This window comes from Protopterus annectens, chromosome 3.part0, assembly GCF_019279795.1.
Source record: "Protopterus annectens isolate FY-2018-M chromosome 3.part0, PAN1.0, whole genome shotgun sequence".
Lineage (NCBI taxonomy): Eukaryota > Metazoa > Chordata > Ceratodontiformes > Protopteridae > Protopterus > Protopterus annectens.
The window spans coordinates 678,514,600-678,536,676 of NC_056731.1; the positions used below are offsets into that span (position 1 = coordinate 678,514,600).

General features: G+C 37.7%; 1 protein-coding gene across 1 annotated transcript in view; it reads right to left on the reverse strand.

Annotated features, from left to right (window-relative positions):
• ADAMTS16 (ADAM metallopeptidase with thrombospondin type 1 motif 16) overlaps positions 1 to 22,077 on the reverse strand; it is a 1,625,291-nt gene that overhangs the window by 68,365 nt on the left and 1,534,849 nt on the right. The window contains exon 22 of the mRNA XM_044065078.1: positions 2,290 to 2,437. Within this exon, the coding sequence (XP_043921013.1) occupies positions 2,290 to 2,437 (148 nt within the window). The remainder of the gene's footprint in view (positions 1 to 2,289; positions 2,438 to 22,077) is intronic.

Here is a 22,077-nt window from a genome sequence, read left to right on the forward strand (position 1 = left end):
ACAGCACAAGCAGTCTGTTGAGCCTCATAAACCCAGACAGCGGAGTTCTCTTTGGCAACAGGAAAGCTCTGAAAGACTTGGGACCCAGACCTGTCTTTTTAGTCAGCTCAGCTTGAGATGACTAATGGTTTGTGTGTGGGGAAGGACGGAAGGTGCCCTGAAGCTTAGGAAGCTGGCTGGATGTCACATCCTATGCAAGCTATAACCTTTACAGCTTAGGCTACTGCAGCAGTGATCAATATGAAGGACATTTGTTAGTGTTGTTAAGCATAAACAGCATGCAACCAATTTCTGTGTTAGCGGTAGTCTTGACTGACCCTATGCAACAAGCTATTGTTGCTGTACTGAGCTGCATTTAAGGCTCAGCAATGCCTGATGGCATTTCCAAAGCATGCCTTCAGTTCTGTATACAGAATACCCTACAGGCTATATTATGCAGGTGCTGCTGTTACGCTGTGCACTGGCATTTTAAACTTACTCACTTGTCCTGATGGACACTCAGCATCCAGCTGTTCAGGGGGCTTCTTATTAGACCAGAAGCAGTGATGATCACATAGCACATGGAAGGATCTGGGTTCAAGTCCCTGAAAAAGGTTAATCGTTTCTTTCGTATTCTATTATTCACTTTCCTAGTTGTATGCTGTGCTCTTTACCAGACTACATTCAATCTGATGTCATTACAATGTCAGTTTACTAGGGATAATGTCACACCAAGCCATGCTGCTTGATAAACTCCCTAATTTATAGGTTCATAGGCATTTACTAGGCTAATGACCAGAAGGGCCTTTTTAAGCCTAGGCATGCATACCAAATCTCTGAGAAGTTGAGAAGTTATGAAACCCTTGACAAGTGTAAGCAGGGGGTTTGGATAATGAAATATTTACAAGCAGGGGTTTGGGAGGTGAACCATTTACAGGTTGCCTGTGTCCATTAGAGACATAGGTGACAAACCAGGGATGAATTTCCTGTTCCCAATACAATTGCCCAAGTTGCACTTAAATTGGGTTAGGGAGGAACTCTGCTTCACATGGATGGGGAGCCTGTTCCATAGATGGGGGTTTCTCTGGGATACATACCTGTCTCTCTAACATGTCCTTTTTATATCACAGGCAATGCTTAAGTCTTTAGAATGGTTAATTCTGGTGCTGTTTGTTTTGTGGATAGGCAGGAGTTCCATTAGAGTGGAGTCTGACAATACCCTGTATGACAGGCATAGCTCTCCCCTCAAAAGCCTGTAGGAGACAGAATACAGAGACAGGCCTTGAAGCAGTCTGCACAGGACATTTTACTTACTCTCTTTATTCTTTTAATGAGGAATCTCTGTGGACATTCCAGTTGTTGGATATGCTTTGTTAGGTACATATCAAAGGGGGCATTGTACTTAATGAATGCAGAATACAGTGGAACAATGACTTCCTTGGACTTAAATACCATACCTTTGTTTATAAGTCATGCAACACAGAATGTTTTCCTCACTACTGTAGACAAGTGATGGTCAAAGGCTAGATTACTATTTATTTGGGTCCCTAAGTCCCAGACTACTGGGCCAACTCTAAGGGGTGTGTTGTCAATATGATAGTTACCAGGGGTGGATGACTTTCCAAAAGATATTATTATGTGTTTCTTGGCATTTAGTTTTAGTCTACGGCTCTGACACCAGTTGTTTGTGTCATTCCCTCATTGTGAATATTTGTGTCAGTGTGGGATTCAATGACAGCTCCCAATTTGCAATCATCTGCAGATTTAGTCGGCCAGAGCCCACTGACATTGGACTTGACTTCAGAGAAGTAAATGTCAAAAAGGAGTGGTCCAAATAATTAGTGTGCAATTAGTATGCTTTCACTCCAAGGGACCACTGAGGAGCCTAGTGCAAGGTCCGAGTTATCCTCAAATACTATCTGGTTAAGTGACTTGTCCAAAGTCATGCTGAAAGCAAATGAGAGCTGAAGAAATCAAGCCCAGCACTACAGGAACTACAGCCCATAGTCTTAACCATCTCCATCAAATTTATAGTTTATAATTCTGGCTCCATTTGCAGCACTTTGTCTGAATGGCAGTTTTTGATTTTGCATGTTCCAGACAGCTCATTGCAGGCTACCAGTGAAGTGTTCAGTGCAGTTTGTAAATCCAATGTCCTAGTTCAACTTCTACAATCACTGCTTACATAATGAGTGATTCTATGTAAGGTATTTTACAAGAACAAAGCTCAGGTTATGTCTGTTATTCAATTAGGTCATATAATAATTTGCTGTTATCTATTTATTTAGAGTGTAAATAATTTGTACTTACCCTTCTTTTCAGGTGAGGGACAGAAGTTTGTATGACAAGCTTGGGATGTGATAGGCTTCTGATGAAGGAGACATCCTGTTGCTGGTCTGCCTTGTGCCAAGCACTGTACAAAGCGTGTCTGTACTCCACCCCCACAGGTCACAGTACACTGCCAAGTAAAACAAAAATTAGAAGTATAAATAATAACTGTAGCTTCCAAAGGATACATTACTTCTGAAATTACTAGCATTCCTGATCAGCACAAAATAATTTTCATTCTTTTTGGAGCACCTTTTGTTCAGGCCTGAATAATATATTATGATCACTACTATATATATCCAATCTATTTACAGACATGACTCACTGTTACGGTAGAACACTAAATGCATATCTTACTTATAAAATATAGATTAAAAAAGTTTCATCAACTTTTTTGAGAAACGTTAACTGGCTGTAAAATAAAGAACTAAACTAAATATACTATGTGAATATAATGCCACTTTTAAAAAATAGCTCACGTCTGCAGACTCCACTAAAACATTGGCTCTCAAGGGGTCCTTCAGCTTTAAAAGTAAGACTCACCTCCATATTTCATTGTTTATAACTACTGAATGCTTAGGGATCATTTCAGCAAAGCTTGGAACTCCATAGAACTTTGAGAGTAAATGGAACAGCCATATTCTTGGGTGGCATAAAGTGCCTATACCCTCGAATTACTACAGAGAGAGAGAGAGAGAGAGAGACAGAGAGCAGAGCTGAATTAAGTGGTATGTCACACATTAGCTAGAATTAACAGCAAATAATGCTTCATTTAGTAAGTGGTAGAAATCATGTCTGATGTAATTATAGTCCAATAATGCAGAAGAATGCCAAAGAAGTAGAAAAGTAAGGCATACCAACCAGCGGTGCGACCAGTACTACTGTATGGTACAGAAACCTGGGCAGCAAAAGCAGACCAGTTGAGAAAGCTAGAGGTGATGGAAATGAAGTGCTTGAAAAGGGTGGTAGGATGCACTCTGTGGGATAGATGAAGCAAAGAGGACATAAGAGCAGAAGTCAAAGTAGCTCCAATTGCAGAAAAGATCAAAGAGAACAGATTATGGTAGGTCGAGCACATGTGCAGAAAAGCAGAAGATAATCTGGTAAAGAAGATTTGAGAAAGAGAGGAAGAAGACAAGAGGAAAAGTGAGCATCCAGCAAAGAGGTGGATGCATTGTGTAAGAGAAGATCAGCGACAGTCAGTCATGAGTGTTGAAGAGGGCAGGAGTGTGGCATTTAATACAGAGAAATGGCAAAAGTTAACATGACACCCTGACCTCATGTAGAAAATAGGGAACAAGGCATGTTACAATATCTTTGTGTTTTAACTGCCATGCACTCAAACTGAGACATGATGAGTGTAGTCTAATGCAAAATTGATGTTTTACATGCTACTGCTGATGATGATGACAAATGCACACACAGCTGCAACACTTTACGGGAGCTGATGATGCTGATGAACGCACACATTGCTGCAATTCTTTATGTTTCAGAGGAAGGCAAATTACAGTGAACAGCAGTGTGCATTCATATGGCGATCATTTTCTAACGTAAGGTTACTATCATTAGTACAGGGACTATGAAAATACTGTATCCACTGCATTTGATCATGACATGCATGTACAACATCAATTATGCATTTGAATACCCACATCATATCTCAGTTTGAGTGAGTGGCAGTTACAAACACAAGGATTAAGGCCATGGTTCTGCCCTTTGTTCCCAAAAGGCATTTCAGTCCAGAGCATTATCATGTTAAAATCAATGAAGTTTAACAATCAGAACAAAGAATGCTGCTTACTCCATTTACTGGATACTCTTAAGGTGTCTGGCTTGAAAATTCCCTACAGCTTCACCCTCAGGACATGTAAAGAGTTCAGTGGTTTGCAAAGGACACCCATTCAATGTTAAAGGTTACATTATACACTTGGGGTGTCCTACACATGCTTGAGGTGAAATTACTTGAGCATCAATAGCAAGCTTAAAAAAAAGAATGGCATAAGAGCAAACACTGTTTTCCAAAGAAAACCATTGCAGGTGAGGATTATAAGTGTGCTCTGGCAGTGATTCACTTGTTTTGGTAGATTTCTCCCTTCTTCAAGTTGGTGCATCTGAGGAGTTGATATATATATAAATTCTGAGGTGTGTGTGTGTGTGTGTGTGGGGGGGGGGCTTGCAGCCCTGTAAAAAGCAATTAAAATTGATTTTTTTACAATTCTAAGTTCCAAGCATTTTTTTGTGCCTTCTATCCTTCAGTTTGTCAACTTTCAGAACGTCTGCTTTTCATAGTAGAACAATATCTTTGTCACTGTACTTGATTCTCATCCAGGATTGGTCCTAGGCCTTAAGTTTATTGTTTGCCAAGATGGGCTGTGCTTCTCCTGCAACCCTGAATATGACAAAACAGGTCCTGAAAATGTATTATTATAGCAATAACCTATGCCTGGGTGTGGGTAATGCTGGATTTACCCACGGTTGGCGTGGTTTGGTCCCAAGGGCGAAGCCCGAGGGACCAAACAAAGACAACCGTGGGTAAATCCAGCATTACCCACACCCAGAAGTGGGTTATTGCTATTATACAATGACATTATTTAAGAAAAGAAATAATTACTTTTCTTAAATAATGGTATTGTATAATGCCTCTTTGCTGCCCTTCCGCAGCTGTCTGGTGTTCCGCAGCAGTTCTGATGTACTGTGCATGCCTACGTAGTACAACAGAGCTGTGGGCAAAAGCAACGGAGAACGCAAGATCTCCGTTGCTTTTTACTGTCTCGCTATGTTAAATGGGTTTGACATAGCGAGACAGCTTTAAAATAAGCAGCGGAGATCTCCGTTGCTTATTTCAACGCTCTCTCCCTATGTTAACCTCATTTAACATAGCGACACAGGTTTCACAAAAAAGCAACGGAGATCGCAAGATCTCCGTTGCTTCTACTGTGTCGCTATGTTAAAGGAGTTTAACATAGCGAGACAGCTTTAAAAAAAGCAACGGAGATCTGCGTTGCTTTTTTTAAACCTGTGTCGCTATGTTAAACTCTTTTAACATAGCGAGACAGTGTTTTATACTAACGGAAAAAGTTCGGGCGACCGGACCTTTTTCCGTTAGTATATTGAGGGATTTACAGCGGGCACGCTGGTTGGGCTGGCCAATCAGCGTGCACGTTTTAGAGGAGGCATTGTATAATTTTTTTTCTTTACTGTCATTTATTTTTGTATATGAAGACCTATTAAAACAGGAATGTGGTACAATATTTTCCTCACTGCTGCACCTACTTTGTGGAGCTCTTGTCCCAGTAAATCATGGATATGATCATCTGAGGAAGCCTCCAAACATGATAAAACTGCATAAAATGTACAAAGGTGTACAGAATCTTTCACTGGAACTATAAACTGGCATACTGTCAGTACTCGCATTACTCAGTTAAGTTTCTGAACTTTTAGACTTTGTAACAGTAATATGAAGAATTGGGGTCTGTTTCACATTGATCTAACTCATATGCTATATTGTAACATGCCTGGCAATTTACAAAGAGATTAAGGCAATGAGCTCCTAAAAAACAGTTTCATGTAGTCCAGTGTCTGATTTTTTTCAGCCTACATTTGCTAGCTGCATGACTCTGAGCGTCACTGAACCAGGTAGTGCTTCCAGGACACACTTGAAAAGGTCACTTGTGTTTAATAAGTAAAACAAGTAGCTTTACAATTGTAATCAATAAATATTTATCTGTACTGAACGAGCACCCCATTTTAAAGCTACATTGTTTGGAAAGGCTGTATATTCTGTTACTAATTTGCCTTAAGATGCCAAGTGCATTAGTTAGCAGCAGACCTCTCAACCATACCGACTTCCTCGGTAAATGCCGGTTTTGAGGGCAAAATATTGGGGTGCCATTAATTTTTGAGTGGCCCCATTAATTTCTGAATTTCCTGTTTTTTTTTTTTGGTGCTGACGTTATCACGTGCAGCCATTCGTTAATTTAATTTAACTTGGTGCAGAAGAGTCGCTGGACCGTCAGGCAGTGCACAGCACAGGCATAGCATATCTTAATTCTTCCAGGTAAGGGAAGAAAAAGGCTGTAACTGGCTGCATTAATTGTGTTATCTGTAACTTCCTGCTGTAATAGCATTTACTATGAGACCTTTCTGTGTAATAGTGGTAATGTGTTCAAGGGGTGCCATGCTGTTAATGAGCTGGTTTCGTAAATCATTATGCCAATTTTCCAGTATATATGGATTAAGTCCGATGTGCCAAGTATGCCTTACTGCTTACTCTGTTAAGCTAATCAGCTGGTGTTGGAAGGTTTGCGCAATGTACAACTAAAGAATTTGGGACAAGGTTATCTTACGTTTCATTATTGTTCAGTCAGTTCACAACACTGTGAAATATAATATTTCTGACTACCTCTTCATTCATTGAAATTAAGGCATAATAATGAAACAAGAGACATGAGAAAGGGGCATGTATAATTTACTGTTAACACAGTGCTTTTATTGTTGAAATGCTAATGTCTTAAACCTCATTAGACCATTACATTTGAATACTAACTTGGTATCATAAAGTGCGCTAAAAAACTTCCCATATACGCATTACATATGGTAGTGGTGAAAGGCTGACCTCCACCACACAAACATTGGTGTATTAATGAAAATTTACAAAGGCCACTTGCTTTGAGCTTCCAAACCTGAATAATAAGAGATCTCTCAAGAACCTTGTTTAAATCTGATTTTCACCTCTTTTGTTGAGAATTTTCTGGTTTCATTGTCCCAGGCTTGCTGATGAATTTCAGAAAGTAAATAATCTGAAGTGGTCTCATACAGTACCATAGTTTGTAAACTTTGATAAACATAACTATGTAAGAAGTTTTCTCATTTGCACTACATTTAATAGCAGTTTTGCCAGTATAGTATGTGTATGCCTGTATGTATAACTAAGGTCAGGAATGGGCAAATGATATGGCAGATGTTAATATCCACTGGGAGGACTGCAAGAGAAACGACAGAGTCTGCAGCAGTTACTGAATGGCAGTCATTCCGTAAAACAGTTGTGTGCTGAAACGGTAGTCTAGCAGTAATTCTGTTAAGCCTGTTTTACTTTGCTGAAAGCTGAAACCTGGATGTCATTCTGTTAAGCTGTTGGTAACAGCAGTCATTCTCTTAAGCTGAAACTAGTTGTGTGCTGAACTGAATGTGTGTGCGAGAGATTCTGCAGCTGTTATGCTTTGCATGCATTCTGCTAAGCTAACGGCATTCTCTTAAGCTGAAATGGCAGCCTGGCAGTAATTCTAAGTTGAAATCTCTGTGTGCTGAAGGTGTGTGTGAGAGAGAGTCAGCAGCTGTTTTACTTTGTTTGCATTAATTGTGTTATCTGCAAGAGAAACGGCAGAGTCTGCAGCTGTTACTAAACGGCAGTCATTCTGTAAACCAGCTGGGTGTTGAAATGGCAGTCTAGCAGTAATTCTGTTAAGCCTGTTTTGTTTTACTTTACTTGCTTGCTGAAATCCATCAGCAGTAGTCATTCTCTTAAAATGAGATTCTTTTAAGCTAAAACCTGTGTGTGTGAGAGAAAGAGTCTGCAGCTATTTTACTTTGCTTGCATTCTGTAAAGCTATTCAGGTTAGTCATTCTTTTAAGTGTCTTAAGCAATTCACAGCAGTCATTCTTTGAAGTATGTTAAGCAATACACGGCAGTCATTATTTTAAGTGTATGTGTTAAGCTATTTACAGCAGCAGTTGTGCATGGGTTAAGCTGTTCACAGCAGCAGGTGTGCATAAAATGCCCCAGTTAGGTATAACTGGTGGTTAAAGGTACTCAGACTCAAACCCTGTGGAGCACCCATGCCACCACCACTTGATTCGTGGAGTTATATTCATAGTTCTCAACTGTCCAAGGAATGTCTGGAATGCTTGGCTCATACTTTTGGTCTGTTCCTCTTAAAATTTGTGGTTTTCTGACAAATCAGTGAGAACTCAATTCACTAAATAATGATAGCCATTTAAGTTTCAGTCTTCCTATCTTTCAGGAAATGTATGGTAACACAAAACATTTTATTCTGGCAACTTTTCTAAGATTATACAAGCAATGTTTAAAATGTATCCCTGGTTTTGGGCCTTTATCTCCCCCAATAAATTTTAGCTTTTTCCAGATTTCTGTGGCATAGTTTTTCAGGGGGGAGAAAAGTTTAATGCTGCTTATGCCAAGTCTGTTTTTGTTGTTAGTAGCACAACAGGTAGAATACTTGATCTTAATGCAGGAGACTGTGGGTTTTGCTCCCACAATATGTAGATGGATTGTTGATAATGTACTGTGTTGCACCTCTAAAGGGTGTGGAAGCTGTAGAGATACCTAGTAAGTATGAATCTGTTATCAGCTTGCCACCTATTCCCTATTGCAATATTACTAGCTTATCATATTTTTAATGTAACATAGACAATGTATTCCTAAATGGCAAGAGGCACTTTATTTGTAGATGAAACAATGAAATATAAAGTTGTTTGCTAGCAGCAACCTCGACTTTTACTTCTGCAGAGATTGCGCATATTTACTGATACTGTTGGATTGTAGAAGTATGAGTAGACTTTTATGGTGGAAATGTTCTGAATTGTTCAGTTTTGTCATTATTGGTTCATGCATTTTGTTTCATTGCTTACTGGAAAAATGTTCAAAACAATACATTTAAAGCGTGCTCTAACAAGTGTGCTTTATTATGCAATCAGGGAGGTGTATCAAAGAACACATGTATGTTTCATGTGCAAGGGGCCTATGATTTGAAAATAGCCCAAAGGTAACCTTTATCAGCCACTGGCCAGATGCATTTTCTTTGAACATGGGTTTCAATGCTGTTTCAATGAATGTGAGTTTCAAGGGCAGAGAAGTTTTAATACTACATCTATTTTTATTGTGAGACAGGATTGCTTTGTTCAGCAGATGTATATTAGTGTTTGTGCTATAAGATATGAAATAAAAGTTTTAAATGAAATCCAAATAATTATTGTAGAAGTAAAGCAGTATGCACATTACAGTGTTTATGGTAAATGGGGTGAAATAGCCAAGTAATGAGACATTGGAATGGCTGCAGGGTGAAGGGGGGCCCCATTCGACCATGATTTTGTGAGGGGAGGAAGGGCGGTAAACTCAAAGACAACCCCAGGGGGCACAAACTCTAGCAATGCCACTGATCAGTAGGCCATAGAGAATAACTTTTGGAGGTCCTAGCAAACTCTAATATTTTTTTGCTAAGATTAGAATATTGCCTACCATTAAATGCCCTACTTTTACCACAAAACCCACATACTGCAAGTCACCAAAAACAAAATCCTAAGGTTCATCATCTTCTCCCTTCCCAGTGAACATCATTGCTACACATTTAAAAAAAAAATGATTACCATTTACTACAGGGTCTGCAACTCTGGGAACATATTTTAGTTGTCTGTTCTTCAGTTTGCATTTGAAAGTTGGTATCCAACAATTCCATTGGAGTGGGTGGGATTACATAATTATGTATGCAAATTTTATGTTAATCAGCGAGCCGATTTGTACCTATTTTTCATGGGCCTTTGTCCAGATTTTTGAAGTTTCCAGGTTGCGAGGTATGGTTGGCAAGCTGCAAGATTCTGTTTTCATAGGATCTTAAGATTATAGGGAGTTACTAAGCTATTGGCCCAGAGGCCCTTATAAGCCTAGCCAAGAGTTTAGCCCATGCAGAGACAAATCAGCACCTGATGCCCTGTCCAGAAGGGACATGGGTGGAATCCCAGGGATGTATTTTCTATTTCCGATCCAGTTATCCAGATTTTGTATAAAAAGGGGTAAAGAGGTACTCTGCTTGAAATGGAGAGGGAGTCTATTCCATAGATGGAGGAGTCTCAGGGACACAAATTTATCCCACCAGCAAGTCCTATTGATGTCACAGACCAGGTTGAGGCCATGTGTGTGGGTTACTCGAGTGGAGCTTGACTTGTGGATATGCAGCAGTCCCATCAAGGCGGGGTCCGAGATCCCCTATTTTATTAAACATTATCATTACTTGTGTGTAAATATTCCACTATTTAGGTTAAAACTTTGAAAGATATAACAGAGATGTTGCAAATGTTTACCACAGAGATACATTTATTCCAGATAAATGCTCAATACATCTGACCAAAGCATTGCTGCTATTTGCTTCACTTCCCTAGAGCCAGCTTTTTAAGCAGATATTTATGAGGTATAGCCAAAAAACCCTGCAAATGAAGGCAACTGCCTACATGCTCTGCTGGCAGAGAATAACAATTCATTTAGATGTCTGAGAGAGAGAGACAGACAGACAGGCAGGCAGACACACACACATGCGCATAGACACAGAGAGCCCTTTTCATGAGAACATAGTTGAATCTGCTGAAAGACAGGAAACAAGAACTATTGAAAAGTACTTTAATATAAAACATGTACAGTACATATAAGGCAAAATGTGAGTAAACAACACAAAAAAGTGTGTGCTTCCTACAGCATCACACAGAACTACCAATATAAGGCTGCAACTGGGAAGATTAGAAGAAAAATTGGGCATAATGGGGAAATACGTTGAAGAAACATCACTATAAAAGGTAAGCATTTTTTCACCCTTTGGACACCATAGCAAGTTTCAGTAATCCAGATTCCTAAATGGTGCCAGAAGGAAGAGGACACAAAATCTGCTTAGGAATCAGGATTGTCATTATCAAACTTGTTATCAAATGCTGACAATGCATCTGAGCAGTAGTGCTTCATGCAGGATGTGAGGCAATCACCCAGAAATGCTTGGTAGCTCTCAAGATAAAGTGCATATTTTTATTTTTTATGTACCACTTGTTTACTGGGTTGTTCCTCTTTGCTCACCAGAAGTAGCCATTGCACGGGGCCTCCGCTGAAAATGGACATGCATCCAGTCGGACTATCCCGGTCAACAAATGTAAAATAAAATATAAGGACAGACTTGTCCGAGAAGAACTAAAACACATGCAACATCCATTCATAGATCGAAACATTTTTACTAAACTTCGTGGCCAACTAACAAGACAGGATCAAAATAAGACTATAATTTTTTGGATTTTAAAGATATACCACAAAAGATGAGTTGTATAAAGTAAAATGATTTGATAACCATGCTTGATATATGGTGGTCAAAGCAGAGTTTGTTATCAACACAGTTGCCCAAGGCTCTGATGACTGCATCATATTTAAGTGGAAAATTTTCTTTGTTTTATGCTGCTTGGTCTAACCATTGCTAAAGAATTTCACAAACGCATCCAGGTTCAAGAGACATAACCTACCATTTGCAAAGGTGAAATGGTGGGTATTGAGGAATATAAAGTCATTTATATCATTGTTTAATTGATCAGCTATACCATGTTCCATTGCTTGCAGATAAGAATAGTCTTGACTAATAGGTCTCTAATTCCATGGATCATTAAGGGAGACCACCTTTATGTAAGGACATCATAACAGCTGTTCTCCACAACTCAGTGATGCAACTACTAGAGAGACTCAGGTAGAAGACTTCATGGACCATATTTGCTAGTGCAGACATATCGCTTCTCAGCTGACATTCATGGACACCGACAAAACACATGGAACTGGTATTTTTAATGTTAGAAAAGTGCTGAAATGATTTGTGAAGAGCGACTTGGGGGGTATAAAGGCCACTAGTGCAAAAGGGAAGGTCAGTACTTTGAAGCTAAAACAGAATTCAGGGAAGAAAATATCATTAGAGATAAGCTCAGTACAGAACTGTTGGCTATTTCTAAGCTTCCTTACACAGCTGAAGGCCATGTGTTTGACCTATGAATTGGTTGCAACTCTAGACTCTTACTCGCCTTTGCATTTCCTAATGGTAAATTTGATGGACTTACTAGCTTTAACTTGCTTTTACAATAATAAAGTGGATGCCTTTTATACATGACCAAGAGCATTTTCTTTTTATTATAGATTTTGCTGATGTGGATATTTCACTCTATGGGATAAGTTTTAAACTGGACATTATCCTCACATCAGATTGGTATGTATAGCTTAATACATCTATCTAACAGAGTGCAAAATTCAGGGCAGTAGACAGTAGCCTTACATGAGGTTTGCTGGGCAGCTATACAATTCATGATTATCATTACGGTAAGTATATAGTAATTCATTAGTTTTGGAATAAGACCTGAAAGTAGAAACATTAGTAGGGTGCTATGAAGCATGTTTTCAGGAAAATAATCAGGTTTGACTGGTTGGGGGTGGGGGTGAATAAGTGGTAATGTGCAACTAGGGAATTCATTACTGAGGAAAAGATCTAGGAGACTGACAGCTCTGCTGGGCAGAGGGACAATTTGGGCAAATATATTGACATCCGCGGTGGTGCAGCAGTAGCGTTGTTGCCTCACAAAGAGGTTCTCCTGTTCGATTCTCGGCTGGAGTGCGGGGAGTGCCCTCTGTGTGGAGTCTGCATGTCCTCCCTGCAGTTGGGTGGGCATTGCGTAAATGGGAGTGCCTTCGTTGAAGGTTGAATATCGAGCTTGCACCTCGGTGTTCGTGAAAATCTACTGCTAATCATTAGCGGACCAGAGTTCCGCTGTAGCGACCCCTAACCGGGAAAAGCCGAAAGACAAACAACAACATATTGGCATTTCAAAGATTAGAAATCTGTGGGCATATTTATAATAGGCAGTAAAGTTTATGTGTGGATAGTTGAAGCCACCATAAACATGCATTTGGTTTGAAGGTTAACTTTTCTAACTAAAGTATCTGCATATTCTGAAGGGGCCCAAGAGGGGTTATCTAACTGGCTATAATGTTATAATTAATTTTACAGAACCTTACAAGGATTTTAGCCGGTTTCAGATTTATATCAAGTGCTCTCTGGTGAGAAAGAATGGGGTTACATATAAATATAGATGCTCCCTGCATGAAATGTGTTGTGTCCTAGAACAGAGGAAGCACTGTAACAACTCTTGGAGGAGGTTTCTGTAATTACACAAATGCTGATGTTTTCAACAGTAATGAAGGACAGAAGTTTAGATATTTGGTTGTTGGGCTTCTGGTGTTTAATAACAGTGCTACCTTGATATTATCCAGATTAGAATTTGCTATACTGTGATATCTATCAGGTGAACTCTGCCTAAAAAAAGACACTAAAAAGATAGAAAGAATTTTAGTCGTATCCATTTATTGAAACCAGTTATTTCATCCTTGATTTTAGATATCATTCTTGGTAAAGATAGAATACCGTTCAAAGCCAGGGCATTACCCTTCTTCAAAAGCAAAACACAGAGAGCTCAACAGTGTCTCTCTGTATCTCTGACGTGGTGAAATGCCTAAGATTGTTGAGCTCCACATTAGCAACTACAAGTCTATAATCCTGTGTAGGACAGTACAGTCACTTAAGGGTCCTAGTGGTATTCAAAATACTGGTACCAGAAAGGCATCTGTCACACTCTTCTTTTGCCAGCTTGGTGAGTGCTGTGCCTATGTGTACTTCAATGTAGTCACCAAAAATTAAGACATTTCTGGGATTAACATAGGCTTATGTGACCTCAAGGGTGCAGGCAGCACCATAACTATGGTTCAGCAATGGACACTACCCAGGGGGTGTGATCTGCAGGAGCTGATGTTGTGGGAATAAAGTATTTGTACTGATGAATTTGATAAATGAATGTCGATATTGCATCTATAGCTCAGATGGAATGCTTAACGTGAGTGTGGTTGGAATAGTAGCAAGCTGCTTATTACAGATCAATTTGTTACAGTTTTAGCAAGCAGCTTGCTCCTGTTGTAGGAGAGGATTTTATTTTCCTATAAGAAGAGCTTTCTTCTTCTTCTTCTGCTTTTTTTTCTAACTCCAGGGCATTAGTTTTAGTATCTGCACATGGTGTCAGATTAGCTGCTTATAGTTCTGGGTACAGAATTGTACTCCAGGTAACTCCCTGTAGTTATAAGTGTAGGTATTGGTGTGAGACTAGTATTATCATGCATTGGCTAGATGGCTGAAGCAAGCAGGATGTCTAGGATCCATAGACTGCGTAAACAAGGGTACGTTTTGCTACCTAGCATTTGGAGTAGTAATGCTTTTGTGCCATGGTAGAGTAGTGGTGTTGTGGTGCTGTTTACCAGTGGTGAGTAGGCTGGAATGAATGTCTTCCAGTTTATATAGAAAAGCATGTCTCTCTCAGAGGTGGAATCAGCATGTGTTAAAAGAAATCGGTTGTGAGTAAATTCGAGGTAGTTGCTACATTGCCTCAGAAACTCTAGTGCTACTAAATTGTCTAAGGATGTGGCTAAAAGTAAGAGGGACTATATGGTGGCAGGTAGCCTTTTTTGAGTAAAACGTGTAACAAGGATAACAGATAATATCATAAGTATTATAGTACAGATTCAAATCTAGTGAAAAACAAAACAGTTAAGGGCATACAGTTTAAAACCTGCTTAGATAAAATTAAGAGGGATCAACTTTGAGTGAAATTTTGTTTGAGGATAACTGGTGATACCGGTAGTTCTCTGATGCTAGTCAACATTCTGTGCCTAAGTAACAGAATGAGTAGGAAAATCAAAATAATTGCTGAGAACATTCAAATGTTCCAACCCTAAGGCTTCTCAATGTCCACTATCTTTTCATTTAGTCATAATGAAGTAAATAAAATAAATAAAAAATAAATATAAATATAAAAAAAAATACTGCACTCCATATGGTTTACTTCTGTATTTGGTGTTTTATTCTATTGCAGTGGTAAGTGTTTTTGTCCTCTTACTCAGACTTCTTTAGATTAGAAAAATAAATATATACTTTTCAGATGGCATGCATATATACTAATGCATGTAACTGGCATGCTTAGAGAACTGCGAAGCACTGGGCTGAACAATAAAGAGAATATAATTTACTCAGGAATACTCAAGGCACCAACAGTTTTTGTGATTATTTCTCTGTATAAATAAACATGGCATTGTATATGCCTAGAGTTAAGTGTTGATCGAGGAATTTACTTTCATTTTTTTCTGTCTTTAGTTTCTGTGTTGCCTTTTATGACTTGTAGACTATCTACTGAGTTGGGAATCAATATTTTAATTGTCACATTCAAACATTTCAAGTGTATGTGAATACATTTTAAATTTGCTTTCTACTGGCTATGAAACCACACTTTTGGGGATACCTGCCAGATGTGCAATCAGCCTCTGAAAAGCACATCTGTTGAGAGCATGCTGGCGGTCTTATCTGTTGAAGAAATACCTTTCATGAGGCTATACCTATCTTTTATCAGTTTACATGGACTTAATAGACTATCACAAAGTATTTCACGACACAAGCATATAAGATTGAGCTCTCCGAGAAGAAAAGAAGGAAAGAGAATTAAGAGAAGGATGGATCAGATTCACCCACAACAGGTTTACAAAATGTTTATAGGTGACTGATTGATTAAAATGGGGACAGAACAGACTGAATCTTCACTCTGTGTTGCAATAACAATAGGCAGTCATCATTCACCAACATCCAGTGGCAAGGACAAATGTTAAGAATCTAGTGTTATTTGCGTGTCATAGTCCAAAATGAAGGAAGGGGAAAAATAATGTGTTCTAGAATGGGGCAGGAATGCTGTTAAGGGATGTACCCTGTAATCCCCCCACACACAGCTCCCAGAACAAAAGCAGCTCTACAGACTGCTAAATGGGTCTTTTAAAAAGAAAAAGACTTGCAGCCTATGCAGTAAGAGAAAAAAAGTCTTGCAGCCTGTGGAGTTTTGCCAAAGGATGCTTGAGACGAGGCAGAAAGAGAGGCAGAGAACAGTGAGCGAGGATTTTTTCATATATTTAATATTAGGCAGGGCTGGTTTGAAAACACTGAAACTCAACCAGACATTGGGGAAATCAATTCTATCCAGACAGTTGCAATGGTGTATCCTGGTTGGGCATGATGTAATTATATAGTTAACCCTAAAGATTATCAGAACAAGTTAATAAACCTATGTTCATTTTAAAAGAAACAAAAATTAAGATATGATACTTCCTGCCTACCCATGTTTTTCTGGCTATTTTTTGTGAGACACCAATAGACATGATGACAGACTACGTTCTGTGATTGTCTAGCATTTAGGAGTGAGGGAAGTTCAGCATTACACATGGAGGAACATCAATTGCTCCAAATAAGTCAAAGAAAAACTGAATCTAGCTGGTTGCACAGAAACAACTACAAATAATGCTTTCTCACTTCACTTTTTTTAGACTGCACTATTACTAGCACTAAACCGAGCCAAGATGGTATAACAGCTACAATAATTCTACTGAATGATGCACTTGAAACAAAAGGGATGCTTTAGCCGTTTCAGTGCTGCACCCTATACTACAGATTCATAGCTAGGATGGTTATTTATTTAAACCTTTCTTAACCAGGGTAGAGAGCTGATCTGTATGGACCATTTTCAGAAATGATAGGAATCTAGTAGAGGAATATAATGGAGGAAGCAGAAGCAATAGTAAGATACACAACTAAGTAGAAAATGTTTTATAGCATTACGTCATAAGGTTAATATAGTATGCATTATACTACAGTAGGAATTGTATCATAAACTCAGTGACCAGTACAGTAAATCCCAAGGATCAGAAATGTTAACCAAATGAACTGACAAATGATCTTCTAGCAGTACAACATGTACTGTCATTTAAACACACACAGATAAATATGAAAGAAACAAGTTCCAAACCAACAAAAAGTAAAATAAAAACATTAAAGCACTATAAAAAAAAATTCTCAGCTGCACCCTTTATGTGGGAGCCTTGTCATCCTGTCATCCACGTCCTCTTACCTGTATGTTTTAATGTCACAAATTCATCAGCTCTACAAACGGTGTCATTAGCTGATAATACAGTTCATTTCAACATAGCAGTTGTTTTGTGTCTTGATAATTGAAAAACTTCATTACAGAGAACTTTGTTTTATTAGAAGCATTTGGAGCACAGAGGTGTTGAATTCAAGACACACTTCTTATGAATACACACGGACTATATTCAAACACTGCTCTGTCAAGTTTCTTATTCCATAATTACAAGATGTAATGCATGAAGACAGGTTAAGTGCTATCTTTTTAAGGCACTTATGAAATGGCAGCACATTCTTTGGAGGAGGAAACTGCTATCAAAAAAGCTGCCTACGTTTCTTCTTCATATGTCACTTTAGACAGAGACTGACCGCACCCTAGGAAACCTTTTCTTTGTCACTTTCTGTTCATACTGTTGATATTGCTGCCAGTCTTAAACAACAATAAAAGACTTGTAAAGAGTTACTAGATCTAGAAGCAGGAGGATCTGTTGGAAGCAAAACATCAAGTTGTCTGAACCTTGACAGACAGTTTGCAAACAAAAAGCATTCTCTTGTGATTCACTGAAGTGAAGTGCTGTCATTTTGAGTGACATGACTAACTTTTACCAACTGGAGCACATCTGAAGTCACAAATGAGCAAGCACATTTAATATTAAAAGGAAGCAAACACATTTCCAAAGCTGCCATACCCCACAAAGCAAGGTTACTGCCTCTAATGCACTGAGTATTTTACTGCTAAAGTAGCATTGTGTTTGTTGCCTATTTCAGAAACATTTTTTCCAAGCACTAATTTAACACATGCTGAGCATGACTTTTCAATTAGATCTAGTCTTAATCTTTTTGTGGGCATTTCGCTGTTAGGGGTCCTTAAAAGACATGTCTTTACATTTATAAAAGCATGAAGACCTCCTAACAGCAGGTATCTTAGACATGGCACTATATTCCAGAGCCACGGTTTTAAGTCCTAACAGTAAATAGTATATGGTGCATTATGCTTAAATAGCTTTTACAATGCGTGGCAGGCTCCTTTGTGACTTATAGTGAGGGAATAACATTGCATAATACTTCTCACATTCTTCTCCAGATTATAAACATATCTTTTATAATGCACCTTTTCAAATCCATTTTATATTACATTATATGTTTATTACTGATGCTTTCCTCCTTTAAAGTTTCAACATAAATTTTAACATGAACAAAAATGTAGAACACAGCACCACAGCAAAGCAATAAAAAGCAGATGGCAAAGAGCAGTGTAAAATCCAGATATATTTTTATTTGAACACAGATGAGCGCTTTCGTGATAAAATCGCTTCTTCAGACCATGCAAAAATCAGCAGCATCTCAAATATTTAAAATATAATCAATTAAATATCTATCAATAAAAAACATTCAAGTACAATAGCCATAAAAATTTAAAGGTACAGCTTTCTTTTAAGACAGAAGCCATAAAAGGCTATTGCCATAAAAACACACATAACAGTATACTTATTTAAGAAGCTTGTTCTCTTTCAGAAATGGCTTAAGATTTACTGATTCATTCAAACCTGCACCTCTATGTGCTGATAGTTTAAGAATCCATCTTAATTATTTCCCTTCTGTGACATTACTTATATCGCCCAACCTACAACTTTCATAAATTACTTCTACTGCCATAAACTTAAACCAATGGTTAGTGCCTTTCTCTAGTATATCTTTAGCTAACAAGTCACACACTGTGCTAAGTAAACTAAGTTTTTAGTGTCACAATTAGCTTTAACTTTAAAAACGTAATGATTACCATTGTCTGGTTGTATAAATGCATTGGATGCATCAATGTATTTACAAAAAGTGTATTTACCACAGATAGAGTATGAGATAGAAAATGTACTTTTTGTAAATAGATGTATCCAATACATTTATACAACCAGACAATGGTGAACAGTGTGTGACTTGTTCAAAATGTTATAGGAGACTTAAGGAATAAATTACAGACCATTATTATTGTGCCAGTAAGGGCCATAGCTATAGTGCCTTAGCTAAACATATACTAGAGAAAGGCACTAACCATTGGTTCAAGTTTATGGCAGTAGAAGTAATTTATCAAAGTTTTAGGTTGGGTGCCATAACTAATGTGACAGAAGGGAATGAATTAAGATGGATTATGAACAAGGTTAGGTTGATATATAATGTTAAAGGAATGATTAAGTTGATTAAAAGATCAGTTGAATGATTATCGCTAAAGCCTTTTGAAAAAAAAGCTTGTTAATATTGTAGGTATTTACAATGCTTTATTTGTTAAAAAGTGTATTTAAATTTTTGATGTCTGATTTTTTATGCGAAGAAATTATTCGTATGAATACTGTCATTAATGTTTTGGAATTTTAAACTGTCTAAACCTTTAACTTGTTGCAATAAACTGTTTTAATTTTGTTCTTACGTTGTGTTTAAATTTCAGTGGCTTGTTTTACATATGCATTTAAGATTTTGGTTAACTAACCTTTCAGTCCAGGAGTTTTTAACATGAATTACAATGGTTCATTCAAATCTGAATTCTTGAAAGGCTTTAATTGAAAACTAAACCATTGTTCAAATTCAATAGTGATTCTAAAGAAATTGTAATTAACTCCTCATTGTCAGATATTTGGTGAAATCAGGTAGAATACTCTGCATTAAAAAAACTGAATTTAAATATTTAAGTAAATACATTTGAGCCAATTTAAATGAACAGAAATTTAATTTAAGTAAACTTACATACAAAATTTTAAATTTACATGAGACCTAGGTGATGTTACCTGCAGATTCATGACATTATAAGTCAAGGACCTTCGTGAACCAAACTGTAATTACAGTGAAGTCTAAACTAATTTGGTCAGCATCAGACATTCATGACAACAGAGAGGGAGTACCGATTGATGCAAATAACATTACCAACCACATGGCAGAACATCACTGCAATTAAGAAATGTAATAACGACCCATCAATTGTCATGTGAATCCTCACAAAACTACCAGAAGGACTGTGACACAGCTAAAGTTACATGGTGCCCATAAAAAAATACCAAGACAACTTTGGCCACTACTGTCATGTACCTAATAAGATATGAGCCCACGTGTCTAGGGTTCCATCAACAGTGAAATAAGCATGGGTGATAGTCACTGTAATGGTCCCAAATGAGCATGGTTTTGAAGATAAGTGGGTTAGACAGTGACTTGACAACGGAAGTACTAATGATGGGAGCAGTTGGCCCATACAGTTAGCCAAAATTAATGGTGGGGGTGTCATGCCTGCCTTGTACCAGGGATATTCTGTTGAAAAAGTGGTGGACCATAACTGCTGATAAGGGAAGTTGCTATTGCAGGTGGTTTGTATTTTATCTTAAGAGACTTGGCTATCAGTCAGTTGAAGGTGCCTTCGAAAGTTGAAATAGGTTGAACGATATGTGAACTGACACGAGAATTTCCGGCTAAAATTTGAGACTGATTTCTTGTTTGTTATCAAGAATTGTGCAGTAGGTGGTTGAGGTATGTGTTATGTACTTAGTTGGAAGGTAGGGAGTTGGTAGGTGTGATGTGTTACGTGAAGACTTTAGGTTGGGTGGATAGGTGAGTTAGGGTCAGGGCTGGGTGGGAGTGTGCCATAGTGATGGCTTGGGTAGGGTTTGGGTTAAGGAATGGTAGTAGTAGTTATTAGTTAGTTAGGGTTAGTGTAGGATTTTAAGTGTTGGTGGATGGTTTTTGGTTTGTGTAGGTTGTGGATTTGAAGATGTGGTTCCTGGGTAGATGCTTGTGTGATGATGTTTTGACTGGTTGTTCAAAATGTGTTCAAATTCACGTTTTGGTGACGATTCGAGTTATGATATTGGGTGTTCATTAAGGTTTGTATATAACATAAGACATGATTTGGGTGTATTGGTGTTTTAATATGATATGGAACAATTTAGTTAGAAAATAGACATCAGTGATTCTGGGATAAATTTAAAAGATATTAATAATATGAAGAATTAAAGTTACACTGCTGACTGAAAATGACTTGTCAATCATCTAATATGTGTACTCATGAGATTTTTAGGCATATGACACAACTAACATTCTACCACTGAAACTTTAAACAATACACCACACATCACATTCCTTACAGCGTTCATACAACAAGACATTCAAAGCATAATATTCAGACAATAAAAACAACACAATCAAATGGCATCAGAACAGGTCAAAGCAAACAACATCTTCTATGTAGCTGGTTAAAGATGTCAGTACAAGAACTGTTGCATAGGATCAAGGATTTTAAAAGGTCTGAGGAATGTTTTCTGGAACAGTTAGGATAACACTTGGACTAAGTTTGACATTGAACGAACATGGTAGCACTGGTAAAATGTTCTGTTAGTTAATTCCTCGGTTCGAATAGTATCAGCTTGACATAAATTTATCAATCGATGATCAACTTTTGATCTTGTCTACATCTTTTCTGTAAAAACTTGCATTCTGTTTTGTCATAGTCAGACTTGTCCAGTTTTTAAACGTTAGTTTTTTTTTTATTAGACTCACAACAAATTTTGAATTGGAATTGTCTTTGTTCCTATAGTCAGATTACAGATGTAATCCTGATTTTCTAAATTTAAGATTTGAGTAACCATTGATATTTCTTCCAATAATTAATAGTTTGTATTGAATGCCATTACTACTTTCACTGATTAGTTCTATTGAACAAGTTCACATTCTACATTTAGGAATGCGATTGTAAACTATCATTGTCAACAATATGAATTTAATAATGATACTATAAACTAGTTTCTGCTACATGGACACAAAAATGTATTGAATATAATACTGACTAAAGTTATTGAAGTTTAATTCAACAATCTGAATTACTAAACCAAGTAATGTAGAATTCACTAAAATTTGGACTACTACAAGGTATTCAATTGACTTACTAATGTTCTTTGTTGATTGAATAGTATTCAGAATTGTAATATTGTATATCTTTGAC